General features: G+C 45.0%; 1 protein-coding gene across 9 annotated transcripts in view; it reads left to right on the top strand.

The window, feature by feature from the left end:
- SYNE2 (spectrin repeat containing nuclear envelope protein 2) overlaps positions 1 to 15368 on the top strand; it is a 337489-nt gene that overhangs the window by 302232 nt on the left and 19889 nt on the right. For 8 of the 9 annotated variants that reach the window (XM_049611445.1, XM_049611444.1, XM_049611443.1 and 5 more), the window contains one exon: positions 9368 to 9530. In XM_049611445.1, coding sequence (XP_049467402.1) covers positions 9368 to 9530 — 163 coding nt within the window. Of the gene's footprint in view, positions 1 to 870; positions 3355 to 9367; positions 9531 to 15368 lie in introns of those variants that run through there. The other variant, XM_049611447.1, reaches the window with a different exon arrangement.

Here is a 15368-nt window from a genome sequence, read left to right as displayed (position 1 = left end):
GCTGCTTACCTTAATGATATCTAAATTCATGTAAAACATACTATTCATTTCACCAACAGAAAGGCCATTGAAGCACTATGTATTTTTTTTTTTTTTTTTTTTTGCGTATGGTGTGATTATTCTAGAACTCAATCTGACTTGATGACAAGAAATACTAATTTTATACTACTATGCTTATTTGACAGATTAAATGAAGAGTTAACTTTTTTATGTTTTGGGGTTTTTTTAATGTTTATTTATTTTTCAGACAGAGAGAAACAGAGCATGAACGGGGGGAGGGTCAGAGAGAGGGAGACACAGAATCTGAAACAGGCTCCAGGCTCTGAGCTGTCAGCACAGAGCCTGACGCGGGGCTCGAACTCGCGACCACAAGATCATGACCTGAGCTGAAGCCGGACGCCTAACCGACTGAGCCACCCAGGAGCCCCAAGAGTTAACTTTTTTTAAAATTACAGTTATTAAGGCATCTGGCTGACTGGGTCAGTAGACCATTCAACTCGATCTCGGGGTTGTAAGTTTGAGCCCCACATCGAGTGAAGAGATTACTTAGAAATAAAATCTTTAAAAAAATTGTTTTAAAATATTGTAGCTATTAGCTCCTCCCCCTTCATGTTTTCTTAGATAATATCTTTGAAGACTGACCCAGCAAAATGTCAATGCAGGAGAGACAACTAAATTACAAGAAGTTTTCAGAACTCCCAATATGTGTGATCCCGTTTTAGAGGCAGCTCAGCTACCTATTAGTGGGAACACTTTAGGCACGGGATGTTGGATGATGGACAAAAGGTACAAAGTTGGCTTGCTTCAGCCAGCACAGACCAAAGCTCTGAAAAGGGGGTCCTACCCGCCCCCCCCCCCACCTCCCCACCATCCTGCCTTCAATGGGACTGATGCCAGAGGAAAATTCAGTCTCCTACTTCTCATCTGTGTCTACCTGGATTTCAGAAACCCAACAGTTGAACTCCTTACAAACCCATCTACTTTTGTTTCCCAGAAACCTCTCCCCATTGCATTCAATAAACCCCTAGCTTCATCCTATGAAGTAGGAGCCCTGTGGCCACTGGTCAGTCTGTCTTTGGTAAGTCACTTTGGCTAGTTGTGGAGCCTCTTCAGAGACCTGGGGAAAAGTAGCTGAGGAGAAGGGAAGCTCTTTTTAAAGACTCTTTCTAGCAGTATGTGTGAATGATCTGGTCAAAGCTGTCAGTGCCTAAAACAGACGGGACCACTGGATGGAAAGACATACTCCAGAATGTTTACATTGGTTATCTGTTGGTGTAGGCATCATCAGTGACTTCAGTTTTCTTTTTGCTTATCTGTTTTTTCTGAATGTTCATTATGGAAAAAGGAACACGGGGGCTTTATTTTTTCTTTTCCTTAAGAAAAAATGTCCTCAATGTTTTTACCTTTCTCTTTAATTTCTCTTGATGGTTGGCGCACCTGGGTGGCTCAGTCAGTTAAGCCTCTGACTTTGGCCCAGGTCATGATCTCACTGTCCGTGAGTTTGAGCCCCACTATGGGCTCTGCGCTGTCAGCTCAGAGCCTAGGGCTTGCTTCAGATTCTGTGTCTCCCTCTCTCTCTCTCTCTGCCCCTCCCCTGCTCATGCTCTCTCTAAAAAATACAGATCTAAAAAAAAAATTTAATTTCTCTTGATGGCAACGTCATTAGCAGACTTGATATCCTTAAGCCAGTGTTTCAAGGGGGGGACTTGCTCAGGCATGCTCCCATACGATCCCTCCCTGTTTAGACTAGATAGTTCTCACTATCAGAAGAATCAAGTCCATGAAAAGAAACTTTTTAACTAAGCATAATTTTCACATTTCACCTACCAAACGTGAAAACCCCACCTGTTTCACAATAGTAGCAATTAAAATTTTGTCATTTGAACCTAGCAGTTATTACCATGGCAACTATGTGTTGGGAGTGTTTTCCATCCCTTGCAGAATGGGCAGGGAGATGTGTGCCTTTTTAAATTGATAAAGTTTTTCCTTGCTCTCTTTTTATCTGTATTTTCTCAAGGTTATTTTGGAAGACCAAACAATGCCGCTAGTCATAGAGTTGACTTGCTCTGGCCTGATCCAGTACAACTGAAAGGATTTAGAGATTTTAGTGCAGGAGAAGCCAGATGTGAGGTCACCCTCCCCATCTCCATTTTCCTTCCCATCAGCCTGATCTTTCCCCCTCCGGAGCATGGGGCTGCTGCTCCTGGGCCCTGAGGGTTGGGGAGTTTCCTCAAGACCGCAACCACCAGGGGGTCAGTGAACGGATGGCATCAGCAGGTCCAATGTACTAGTCTTTGGGGGATCATACTTAGCAGGTCCCAGGGACAGCTAAGCGTGTAGGCACCAGTTAGATGTTGCATTTGGGGAGAACGGTTTCCAAGACTGTGCTCTTAATTTCACGGGTCTAGAATGTGCTCGCTGTGTTTCAAGGTGGGGATATAATAATTATGGTATGTTGGGCTTTAGGGACCCATGAGAAATGATATTGTTGAGGCTTCAAATAAGGCGGAGAGTAAGTCTGAAAGGGGCTGGACACAAACCAAGGGTGCTCTGGTAAACAGCCACTTGGGATACCCTAGAGAAACCCAGATTAGGGATATGGAGGAATTTTCAGAGACATTATGGTCAATCCTGGGAGCAGCTAACAAGGAAAATTGCAAAATCTCTTCCTCTGCAAAGTCTTGAACTCCATTTGTACTATAACATAGAATTTTTTTGCAAAAGGCGGAGGAATGGAGTTGGTGAACTCTCTGCCTTTTCCTAAACCAGGATGCACAGGGCTAAAAAGGCAGGGCAGAAACCCACCTCCCACCCCCGCATTCCCTGGAAATTTCTTCCTCAGGAGGACCCTAGGAGGGTATCCCTGTTGGACTCAGGGGTTTCCAGTTTCACCAGTTTTTTCCAATCTGAAGCCAAAATTTGGCTTGAGGAGGACAGAAATCCTCTTTCCCGTGCCCCAAACCTAAATGTTTCTCTTCCCTCTGTTTACAGCACTTCATAAATAACCCACAGCCAAGATAACACTGTGACTTTCTTCCCCCAGCATTGCAATCCTGTAGCGTCAGAACAAAGACTGTGTGTGTGAGAGAGAGAGAGGAAGGAGCTGGAGATATTTGTTTATTGGAAGGGAGAAAACGGAGATTAAAACTGCAGTGAGCCGAGAGGCAGGTCGGCTCCCTTCCTGGGGGCGCTGCTTTGTGGCCCGAGCCTGCGGGAGGGCGGCCGCTGGATGCTGAGCCAGGGGATGGACTGGCGGGTGGCCGGGGGAGGGGCTGCCTTGGCCCGGGAGGTGGAGGTGCAGCCGGGAACTTGGAGCTTCCCCTAAACAGAAGGAATGGTTTTTTCTCATCAACAGTAAGTGCCATTTCAGCCATCAGCCCAGCATATGGCCGAGGGGCGGCTGCTGCCTCTGTATGTCTCCCTTTCTTGCTCCCTCATTTTGGTTACAATAGGAGCGATGGATGAGATGGTGGCTGTGGAGTGAGTGAGTGAGTGTGTGTGTGTGTGTGTGTGTGTGTGTGTGTGCTCAGCCATGGGGAGGGGGGGATGGGTTCTCTCCCAGTGTCAGCTCGCGAGCGTGGCGTCTGCGCCCAGCTTTTGACAAGCAAGGGAGAGGGGCGATTATGCTGTGTGGAAAATGGAAGTCCTCCGGCGACATGAATGCTTCAAAGAGACGATTAGCTCAAATGTCTCAAATCAGGGCTTCAAGATCTTGGAGTAATTGATTATCTTACTATAAAGCTGTTTAGTCACGTAAAAAGATGCAGTTGTACAGAATCTGTATGGTGTTTTTAGCAGCTGACAGCTGCCCCCAGGTTTGAGTAGCTGTTTGTTTCTGCACAAATTCAGATATTTTGACCATCTCGGTTTTCAGTATTTTTTAAGTTATGCTGTCCACATTGGCATAGGATTTTTCTCATTGATGATGATCTAAGGTCTTTGTATTTTAGCTGTAGACCCTTTAGCATGTAGAGAATAGGACTGCAGTGTAAATTATTCCATATAGGTGAATTTGATACTAGAAACCTCCATCACATGTTGTAAGCCTTAGGTCTGCTACATAGAATGATACTAACCAGATTTGGTTTTGTTTGTTTTAGAGGGAGACAGGGCTCATAAGTATTGTATTCTGATCTATCACTATTAAAATAAAACTTTATTCGCCTTGATTATCTGCTGCATTTCTACCCATAATCCCTGCAAAAGATCTCCTAATTTGTAGCTACTCGTAATAAAAATTCTTATTTTGTTTGATTTCATATAAAAAGGTCTTCCAGTAATCTACACAGGTGAGAAACTTCCCCTTTGCACCTAAAAATGTTGTTCTCCCAAGCCTCAGAATTAGAATTTGACTCGGGAAATCACACTTATTGTTTGTAGAGAAACAGGATTTCTATATGTGGTGCACCTGGGTAAAACATGGGCAAGTTAGAGACGATGAGCCACGTAAACAAACTGCCTCCATGGTTGATGTAATGCAATGTTGTGGTTGCTTCCCTGTGCCAGCGGTCTGGATTCTGAATGGGTTTCCTTGTTTCTCAACATGAACTCGAGATTTAAATGTTTCCAAGAGCGATATTAACAAGGCCTAACATGGAGGTTGGTTGCCTGGGTTGGCAAATGACCCATACTTCTTGACCCTGGAAAGGTGATAATGAGATTACAGTATCTGTATAGAATACGATACAAACTCAACAGTACACGTGAGGGTTCCTAGAGTAAGTTGTGACGGGATTATCTAAAAAAAAAAAAAACAAACAAACAAAAAAACAACATTTATTTAAATCACCATGCAATTTTGGATATTACGTCCTCAGTCGGAGGTTGGGACATAGGGGTAGGTTGGATCCTGATTAGGTGAATCTTTTATAGCTTCTTGGCAACGTTCTTCTTTTCTTTTCCTCCTACCTTCCCTTTCTCTTTAATTTGACCTAAGGGTATGTATGATTTGTGTGCCTGTCAATATTTCGCTTGCCCTGTATGGAACCAGATCAAGTCCGGCTAGTATCATTCTATGTATCAGACCTAAGGCTTACAATGTGTGATGGAGGCTTTTAATATCAAATTCATCTATATGGAATAATTTACATTTCAGGACTATTCTCTACATGCTAAAGGACCAAGCATGTAGGGCTTGCAGTGTGGCAGCAAATTGTTCTGTGGCAAGATGGCTTAGAGGTGCTCTGACCTTTACCTCTTTCCTTTAACATAGAACCTAGCTATGTGTTTTATGAAAAAGACAAACTTGAAGGTATGGGTGAACCTCCTTTACTCATTCAAAAGATATTTATGAAACGCCTCCTATATTGTTATTATAATGTCGAAATTCAATCTAAGTTAGGTTATCAGCTCTTTGGGAATAAGATCTGTATTTCAGTTGTCTCCTGAATCCTTGGGATCTGCACAGGATCCAAGACAAAGCACATGGTTAAATGCTTACTGAAAGGAAATCATGGAGGGGCAACTGGGAGCACCCGAAGTATAGCACTTGGTGGACGGGCTTCTACCCCCGCAGCGTATCCTAGAGCCACGACTCTGGACTTCTAATCACGTTCCCTACAACAACAAAAGGCATCCCGTGCCTAACGTTATCTCATGGGCTCGTGTGTGCACGTTAGCGTATGTAGGTTTATATGAGTTGCCATGAGGAAAGAGCCTAAGAACAGCATGCCCAGGTTGAAATCCTGCCTCTGCCATTTAATCATATGTGACTGGGGCAAGTTATTTAATCCCTGTGCCACAGTTACCTCCTCTGTCAAATGGGGATGCTAATGGTACTGATCTCCTAGCATTGCCAGGAGGATTAAATGAGTTGCCCGTGTATAAAGCACGACAGACCTGGCACAGGTACATGTCAGCATGGTCTGTAGTTGTGCCACATGGTCGTAAAGTTTGTGAATTCTAAAGTGTGCCCAGTGTAGACGCTTCAAAAGAATGGGACAGCACTAGAAAGTCTAATATTTTGTTCCCATACTCCATTGGATTGTCTTGAGCACTCCATTTTGGACGTCACTGGCCTGGAGTATCAGTCCTGGTGAAGCCAAGTAAATTATTCTTCCGCCTGCCTCCTACCAGTCCCCACCCTCACTTATTGTACGTCTCACCCTGGGATTAATAGGATTCAAGGTCGCTTCGTCTCTGTTTACATCCAGGTTCTTTTGTCTGTTAGCCGCCGCCCCCACCCCACCCCCCACCCCCCACCCCACCCCCACCCCCCCGTTTAAAGAATTGCATTTTAGCGCTTTTCTTTTTAAAATAAAGAGGCTGGGATACTGAGGATGGCATAGGGTCAGGTGCTGGATGGAGGTGGAGGCAGGAGAGCTGTGCGGAGGCTGCTGACCCTCCTCTCCCCTCCATTCTAGGGAGCTCTCAGGGCTGGGCTGCCTCTCCAGCCAGAGCCTCCAGAAGCGCAGCCCCTTGCAAACTGCATGGAAGACTCCTTGTCCAATAGGGCCTGGGTTTCCCAGCTCCTCTGGCATTGTCTGGCATGTCCTTTCTGATCCCTAGGCAGTCAGGGTGACAAGATACTGGGGGGAGGAGGGTGTCCCTCGAAAGCCACAGGGACGAAGGCAAGATCTAGGTTACAACTGCATCCAAGCCTGGCCCCAGATTCTGTTTCTTCTTTTTTAATAAATCATCTTGAGGCTTTGAAAGGAACTCCTTGTGGTATTTGCAGTAAGATTGTAATTTGGAAAAATTTAACCACCATGAAAATCCTCTCGATCGTGGTTTCTGGGCATTTATCTCTGTTAGGCACAGTGCCAAATGCATTTCATGTATTTATATCTCCTTCAGCCCTCTCACCCACCCAGTGAAGGAAGGGACTAACTGCTGTTGACAGTTTTTCAGATGAGCTTAAACAGAGCTAGGATTCAAACCGAGGCCCTCACCACAAAGTCTGTGCTCTTTACCACCGGACTCCGTGGCCGCCTCCTAAGCTGGCCTCCCTCCTGGCACTGTTGAGAATAAATATTTATGAAAGGACTTTGTGAGGTCCGGTGTCGTGTGAATCAGGTGGTGTCGTAGCATCGTGTAATCCCAGTGGCAATAAGGCTCTGTGCCAAAGACTTGACACACGTCCTTTTGTTTTGGGGCTCAGAACCACCTGCAAGGTGGATGACCAGGAAACTGGGAATCAGGAAAGTTGGGCTCCTTGCAGTGTGCAAAGCCCATAAATGGTGCAATGGGACTTAGACCCAGGTCTGCTCACTTCCAGAACTCTGGCCGTAACTTCACCCAGATATTATCACCTCCCTGGACCTTGAGGGACCTCAAAAGCCTACTAGAGATGAGGAGGCTGAAACAAAAGGATTTTTCCTAAATCATAAAACCAGCTGGTAAGAGAGCTGGAGCTAGACGTCAGTCCCCAGGGTTGATTTGGTTGATGGTAGGACTCAAAAATAAATAAATAAATAAAAATTAAAACACACAATTCTGGGGCGCTTGGGTGGCTCAGTTGGTTAAACATCCGACTTAGGCTCAGGGTCGTAGTCTCACGGTTCATGAGTTCGAGCCCCGTGTCGGGCTCTGTGCTGGCAGCTCAGAGCCTGGAGCCTGCTTTGGAGTCTGTGTCTCCCTCTCTCTCTCTCTGCCCCTCCCCCACTTGTGCTCTGTCTCTCAAAAATAAATTAAAACAGGGGCGCCTGGGTGGCTCAGTCGGTTGAGCGGCCGACTTCGGCTCAGGTCATGATCTCGCGGTCCGTGGGTTCGAGCCCCGCGTCAGGCTCTGTGCTGACAGCTCAGAGCCTGGAGCCTGTTTTGGATTCTGTGTCTCCCTCTCTCTGACCCTCCCCCGTTCATGCTCTGACTCTCTCTGTCTCAAAAAAAATAAATTAAAAAAGCGTTAAAAAAAAATAATAAAAATAAAAATAATTAATTAATTAATTAAAACATTTTAAAAAATAAAAAAAACCCACACAATTCTGTGGTCTACGTTTGTAGTGAAGATGCTCTTACACATTTATTCATGCAACAAATGTTTGTCAACACCGCCCACCAGGCAGTGTGGGAGGTACTGGGCTGGCAGAGGTAGGGAGCCCCGTGCAGCCTGGCCAGCACGGGCTCTGTTGCGATGGGTGGATAGCGAATGAGAGACGCAGACGCAACACAGGGCAGGAGGTCCCAGGTGCTGCGGGAGCACGTGGGCCAGGGGCCCCCAGTGTCTTCGGTGAGCCGTGCTGGAGGCTCCAGGAGAAGGGAAGGGGAGCCACTTTGCAGAGTGCAGGGAAAGAGGCAGAGAGGCCACTGCATGCTGGACAACTTGAAAAGGTCAGGGGATTAAACTGATAATGACAGGGTGGGGCGAGGACTGTGAAAGCACCGGAGCATGCATGGATCGGCCATGCCACCCCAAGTGTACACTTTGGCCGAAGACCCACAGGTGGGTAGGAGGAGGAGGGCAAGGAGGGCGCTAGGGAACTGCTCACAGGCAACCTGGGAAGACAGTGCATTTCTGGTGAGTTGGAGCCTCAGTTTTTCTTTCTCTAGTGCTGTAGGATGGAGTTCTGAAGGCACCTTGTAACCTGAGTCTTGGTCGGTGGGAACTTGGCGTCACGGCTATTACTTCAAGTCGCTGAGATTCGCTGAGAATCCACAGATCCCCAGAACAAGCCGTTTCCCCCCGACAGTACCTTGAGGCGCCAGTGAGCTCACCAATTATACTGACGCCGTGTGTGTCCGTTCAAATCCGCTCCACACGGAGTAGGAGGCAGATGGATTTAGAACGGTGCTTGCAGATTATCCTGGCCTGTCCCTCCTCCCCACTCTCTCCTCCCTTTTTGGCCTGGCACAGCGGCCCCATAACGGGCTGGGTATATGTGTGTGGCACCCTCAACCCCTTAGATTGGATGCGGTGGGCTTTAGCATATGTTTTGTGCTTGCTCAAGAGGAGGGTTCCACGAGCGTCATCATGGGCCAGATAATCATCAAGCGAGCCAGGCACGTAACGTCTTTAAACCATCGGGGAATGTCCCTGACCGCCGCGATCTCAGGCATACCCAAGACAGAAACTGGACAGAAATCCAGCGTGGTTGTTTTAACCTAGAGAGAGCGGGGATAGCATCTCCTCTGTCCTCTGCAGCCCTAGAAAGAGGTACTGGGTCTTAGGGGATCCTACTCTGGGAAAGATAGGACTTCATATTTGTAGGGGTGGATTAACTCATAGTGCATTTGAAAATCAACCAGACCAGCAATTTGTGAAGTGTCACGTATTCTGTGAAAACTCCTATCCGTGACGTGAGAGCTGTTCCTGCTATAAAATCAATAACCAACATAAGCTGCTTTTTATCCTGTGACACCTTGTTTTTCTCACCACTCAACGTTGGGCTTTTTTTTTTTAACCTCCTTTTTTTCCTGCAAATATGTTTAGGGTGAAGAAGCTGAAGGAGACCTTTGCGTTTATTCAGCAGTTGGACAAAAACATGAGCAACCTTCGCACCTGGTTGGCTCGAATTGAGTCAGAGCTTTCTAAGCCTGTTGTTTATGACGTCTGTGACGATCAAGAGATCCAGAAGAGGCTCGCCGAGCAGCAGGTGGGCAAACAAACTTTTGTCAGCATATGGGTGCCTACGATATCTGCTAACTCAGACCTTCCCCGTAGTGGCTGAGTTTTTTAGCGTGTTCACATTTCATAATATTGGTGTGTTTTTCCAGAGAAAACTGACCAGTGTCCATGTCCTTGTATGTGTGAGATGACATTTCTTGAGTGCCCCTCTGCCACCACGTTCACATACCTCTTTGTGAGATCAGTGTTTGAGAAAGAGGTCTTGGCGGTAAATGAGGTTTTTTGCTTATGTATTTTTTTAAACTTGGATCTTTGTTTTGTTTTTGGTCGTATCGTTTTGGGAGGCAATGAATTGAAAGAAAAATAAATTTTTTAACCAGGAAAAGTTTTCATGGGACAATACAACTGATGGGGGGGGGGGGGAACGGTATGATAAACAACATGCTTAGGAAGCCCCTTCGGTACTCTGTACATTTCTCTCATCAGTTACATACCCTCAGCGCCAACCCTGGAAACTCCACAGTGTGAAACCACTGAGTCCTGCCAGTGTTAACATCACACTAACCTGGTGGGTGCTCATTGATGTCACTGACTTATCAAGTTCACTTTCCTGACTTCCATGGGCTCATATTCACAAGTTTATTCTCCTATGCAGTGCCTGGAGCTTGTCTTTATTTTTAAAATTAAGTTTAAAATGCCTGGGTGGCTTAGTCAGTTAAGCGTCCGACTCTTTTTTGGTTTTTTTTTTTTAATGTTTATTTTTGAGAGAGAGAGAGAGAGAGAGAGAGAGAGAGAGATAGACTACAAGAGGCAGAGACACAGAGAGAGAGGGAGACACAGAATCCCAAACAGGCTCCAGACTCTGAGCTGTCAGCACAGAGCCCAACGCGGGGCTCAAACCCATGAACCGCGAGATCGTGATCTGAGCCGAAGTCGGATGTTTAAACGACTGAGCCCCAAGCACCCAACTCATGATCTTGAGGTTCATGAGATTGAGCCCCGCATCAGGCTCTGTGCTGACAGTGAGGAGCCTGCTTACGATTCTCTCTCCTTCTCTCTCTGCCCCTCTTCAGCGCTCACTTGCACTCTCTCAAAATAAATAAACTCTAAAAAAAACATTAAATTAAATTAAGTTTGTATTGGGGCACCTGGGTGGCTCAGTCGGTTGAGTGTCTGACTCCTTTTTAAGTTTTTTTTAATGTTCATTTTTATTTTTGAGAGAGAGAGCGTGAGTGAGCAGGTGAAGGTCAGAGAGAGAGGGAGACACAGAATTCGAAGGAGGCTCTGGGCTCTAAGCTGTCAGCACAGAGCCCGACGTGGGGCTCGAACTCACAGACAGCGAGATCATGACCTGAGCCGAAGTTGGACACTCAACTGACTGAGCCACCCAGGGGCCCCAAGTGTCCGACTCTTTATCTCAGCTCAGGTCTTGATCTCGGTATTGTGGGTTCCAGCCCCGCACTGCACTCCGTGCTGGGTGTGGAGCCTACTTAAAAAAAAATTAAGTTTACATTATCCTTTCAGTAGCTTTCCTTCACCTTCATAGATTTTTCTCAGACCTGTGAGCAGATTCTGTTTTGACCATATAAGCAATATGGTTGTCATCAGGTTCTCAGATTCATACATGTTTTCTTCACATTATCTCCAAAGTCTTAGTGTTTGCTACCTGTCAGCTCACCAGGAAGATTCACCCACAGGTAACAGCTGTTCTTAGAGAAAGAACTAGGGCTGAAACTTCTTAGATTCGAGGGCAGAAGGTGATGATAAATTGATGACGAATTCCCTTGAGTTCAAGTCAGTCTTTTTAACGGGAATAAGTGACATCTCATGCTACCATAAAATAGAGCCATTGCTCTTGACTTAGATCTTCATTCGGTCTATTACTATTACTGTTTAAACAATGCCTATTCTCTGACTTTCAACTTAGTATGATTTAGCAATGCTACTAAGTAAAAATACTTAGCCTCAGAAATTTAAGTATGTCTTTTTCATGGAGACCATCTCAATGCTGTCTTTGCTTTGTGGAGAAATGAATACTGAAAGAAGTACCATGTTAATGGACATTGAACGGATTTTAATGCCCTTCTCAGTGGAGTCACAGCTACTGGACATTATCAGCTTTGTTTGCAAGTTTGATCCGCTAAGATAAATTCCCTGAACAGTCTCTTTACAGACAGGTCTTGCAAATAGCAATTCACCCTGAGTGGTGAGTTTTTTCAGATAAACAGAAGCTGAGTATATTTTTCCTTTAAGAGGAAAAATTTGGCAGGAGTCAATAATGTGTGTTAATGTTTTATAAACCTGAGTGTGCCAAAACATTAAATTGCAAAGACTGTATCCCCCAAAGGATACAATTTGGAGCAGCTGCCATCCTCCGGGCCTTGTTTGGTCCTGTATTGAAATGGTCCATAATTTCACTGTGGTTGATTTGAAGCTTCCCTCTTCACAGAACTCAGAATCACCATCAAGGAATTCTTATCTCGTAGTAATCCAAAGCCAATTAAAGAGTTGGTGTTTAGGACTACCATTACTGTAAGGAAGTTAGATGTTGTAGGAGTTTTCTATGATTGCTTTAACAAATTTACCACAAATTTAGCAACTTAGACCCCAATTTATTATCTTACAGTTCTGGAGGTCAGAAGTGTGACCCCGGGTTAAGATGAAGGTGTCACATGGGCTGCATTTCTTTGTGGCAGCCGCAGGGGAGAACCCATTTTTTTTTTTACCCTTTCCAGCTTCTGGAGACCGCCCACATTGCTTGGCTCATGGCCACTTCCTCCATCTGCAAAGCCAGCAACATTGCATCTGTCTGTGCTTTTCCTTCACAGTCCCTCCTCCCTCTGACTGACCCTTCTACCTCCCTCTGCCACTTTTAAGGACCCTAATCACACTAGGCCACCTGGATAATAGGTCAGCTAATTGGCAACTTTAATTCTCCTTTGACATGTAGCCCAACGTATTCACAGATTCTGGGGACAAGGGCATGGTTATCTTTGGGCACTCAAAATTCCACTTAGCACCCATGTCCTGAGCAAACTTTTAGTATTTTTGTTTAAAAAAAAAAAATTATACCAAAACCAGACCTTAAAGCCTTCACCAAAAACACGAAAAACAGAAATGTGTCACACAAAAGAATTATATGTGGGCTGTTAAAAAAAACCTTACTTGAGTTTCTGTCACTAAGTATAATAAGTTGCATGATTGTTTCCAGAAATAAGACCTAAAAGTTTGGCATCATCTAGTAGTGCCTTCTGCAGAAGCCCTCAAGCCCGCAAAAGTGCTTTCCAGATCCTCATTGCAGTGTTCTGGGGAGCACCCTGGGTAAGAGGTCAACCTTATCAGGGTCCTTTTTGTTTCTCTTATGCAGAACTCCTGAAGCAATGAGGGTTGCGTTGTTATTTCTATGGCATAGATCATCTTCAGAGAAAGTGGTAGCAACCTTTGTGACACTTTTAAACATGAACCACTTTCATTAAGCCTTGGGCATTTCTCTCCTGTTTTCTTTGGCTCCCTGGTTCACCGTGGGATGCCAGATGCTAACATGGGGAGCCGGTGCTGTTAGGTACCCCCCATTCTGTGATTACCAGTAACCCCCTTCCCAGCAGGCCCACTCAGCTAAACACCAACCTCCATAAACCACAAGCCACGACCACTCTGCCCCACTGGCTTGCCAACCCAAGCCCCTCCCCCCAGAGTCAATCTGGAGCCACCATGGGAGCCCCACCCCACGTGATTTTCTGCCCCCCACCCCCACCCCGAGACTGACTTTCTTCTTTTCTCCCTTTATCTTTTTAGTTCCTTTTGTATTCTCCTCCTTCCTGGTCGTGTTCTCCCCGACCTCTTACCTTGGATCTTCCTCCTCATTCCTCCCACCCCTGTTACACTCTTTCTCAGCTTCAGTGCTTTTGGTCACCTGCTCAGGAACAGAAACACAACGCAAACGGTTTCCAGAACCACTGGCAGAAGTCTTTTACATCATCTTGTGTTGTTTCTTAAGTCCCCTTCTTCAAATCGCACTTACACAGTTTTTGAAATCTAATTTACTGTGCATGTTCGTGCCTCAATGGGAATCAGTGGTGGGATTGGTTTAGTCTGTAACATATCCCTCGTTTGGCACTTAAATGGTTCGCATTTTTTCAGTATGCTTCACTACTTTATATTTTACCAAGTAACTAGTGCATATTATAATCCGTAGATCATGCTGCCATGTTTTAAATGTCTGGTTTGGAAATTTTGAAAATGTTTGCAATTTGGTTAACCAAAATGTTGATAGTCGTCTATAAACTATCACAGAGCTCATTTCTTGCTCTCCCATTCACCCTGTGTGTTAGTTTTCTATCACCATTTTATTCAATATAAGCTGAACAAATAAGGTAGAGAAACTGCAAATAGTCTATTAAAATATGCAGCCCTCATATTTATCCATAGACTAGACCTTTTCAGTAATTTTCAACCAGACCCTACCAGCTGAGGTCAGGGGCAGGTACCATTTTTCAATTCAAATTGCCACTATTGGGGTGCCTGGGTGGCTCGGTCGGTTACGTATCCGACTTCGGCTCAGGTCATGATCTCGCGGTCCGTGGGTTCGAGCCCCGCATCGGGCTCCGTGCTGACCGCTCAGAGCCTGGAGCCTGCTTCAGATACTGTGTCTCCCTCTCTCTCTGCCCCTCCCCTGTTCGTGCTGTGTCTCTCTCTGTCTCAAAAATAAATAAACGTTAAAAAAAATTTTTTTTTTTAAATAAAACTGCTACTATTACTCATATAACACCAATGTTAGGATTCCTTATTATTTTGATGAAGTCAAAAGAGACATTTACTAGTGCCAATACATTTTAGGAAGCCCATGACAATTCTGCGAGCCGGCGAGAATTCTTAAAGCTTGAGTTCTATTTAAACCTAGTAATTTGAAAGCTGGTACTTGCATGGACCCCAGGAAGACTTCCACCACTTGTCCTGGACTGCAGAGCTTAAAAAAAAAAAAAATCACCCTGTACATGGCTCTTCATAGGACACATAGAGTGCAAACTAGAAAATGCACTTTCTTCTTCCTTTTTTGTTCTTTAGTGTTTTGTTTATTTATTTATTCTGAGAGAGAGACAGACGGAATCCCAGGCAGGCTCTCCACTGTCAGGCACAGAGCCTAACACGGGGCTTGATCTCACGAACCATGGAATCATGACCTGAGCGAAAATCAGGACTTGGATGCTTAACCAACTGAGCCACCCAGGCACCCTCTGCTGTCTTTTTATTTATTTTTTTTAAGTTTATTTCTTTTAGTAATCCCTATACCCAGCATGGGACTCGAACTCACGACCCAGTACCAAGAGTCACAAGCTCCCCCAACCCAGCCAGCCAGGCACCTCTAGAAAACACATTTTCTTAATATAATTCATTGTGCTCATTTTTAATCAGTTAGGATCCTGTTAAAAACTGTTTAATTTATGGGCGCCTGGGAGGCTTAGTCGGTTGAGTGACTAACTCTTGGTTTCAGTTCAGGTTACAATCCCAGGGTGTGGGATCAAGCCCCACGTTGGGCTCCATGCTGAGTGTGGAACCTGCTTAAGATTCTCTCTCCCTCTTCCCCTCTCCCCTGCTTGTGCTCTCTCTCTCTCCCTGTCTCAAATTAAAAAAAAAAAAATTTTTTTTAAACTGCTTGATTTAAAATGTGGTTTGAGCATTAACGTTTTATTCTTTCATATCCACCTGAGCAGAGAATGATCAAAATTGTACATTTATCAGAAGAAAAGTAAGAAAATATTAGTCTTATCTAATAGTAATTTCCAAAACGATTAAATAATTGAGGTGACCCAGAATGAACTTTTATGTTGCCTTTCTGTAGACAGTGGCAGGCAGTTTATAAAATAAT

The sequence above is a fragment of the Panthera uncia genome, assembly GCF_023721935.1.
Source record: "Panthera uncia isolate 11264 chromosome B3 unlocalized genomic scaffold, Puncia_PCG_1.0 HiC_scaffold_1, whole genome shotgun sequence".
Lineage (NCBI taxonomy): Eukaryota > Metazoa > Chordata > Mammalia > Carnivora > Felidae > Panthera > Panthera uncia.
This window is presented reverse-complemented; position numbering and strand designations above follow the sequence as displayed.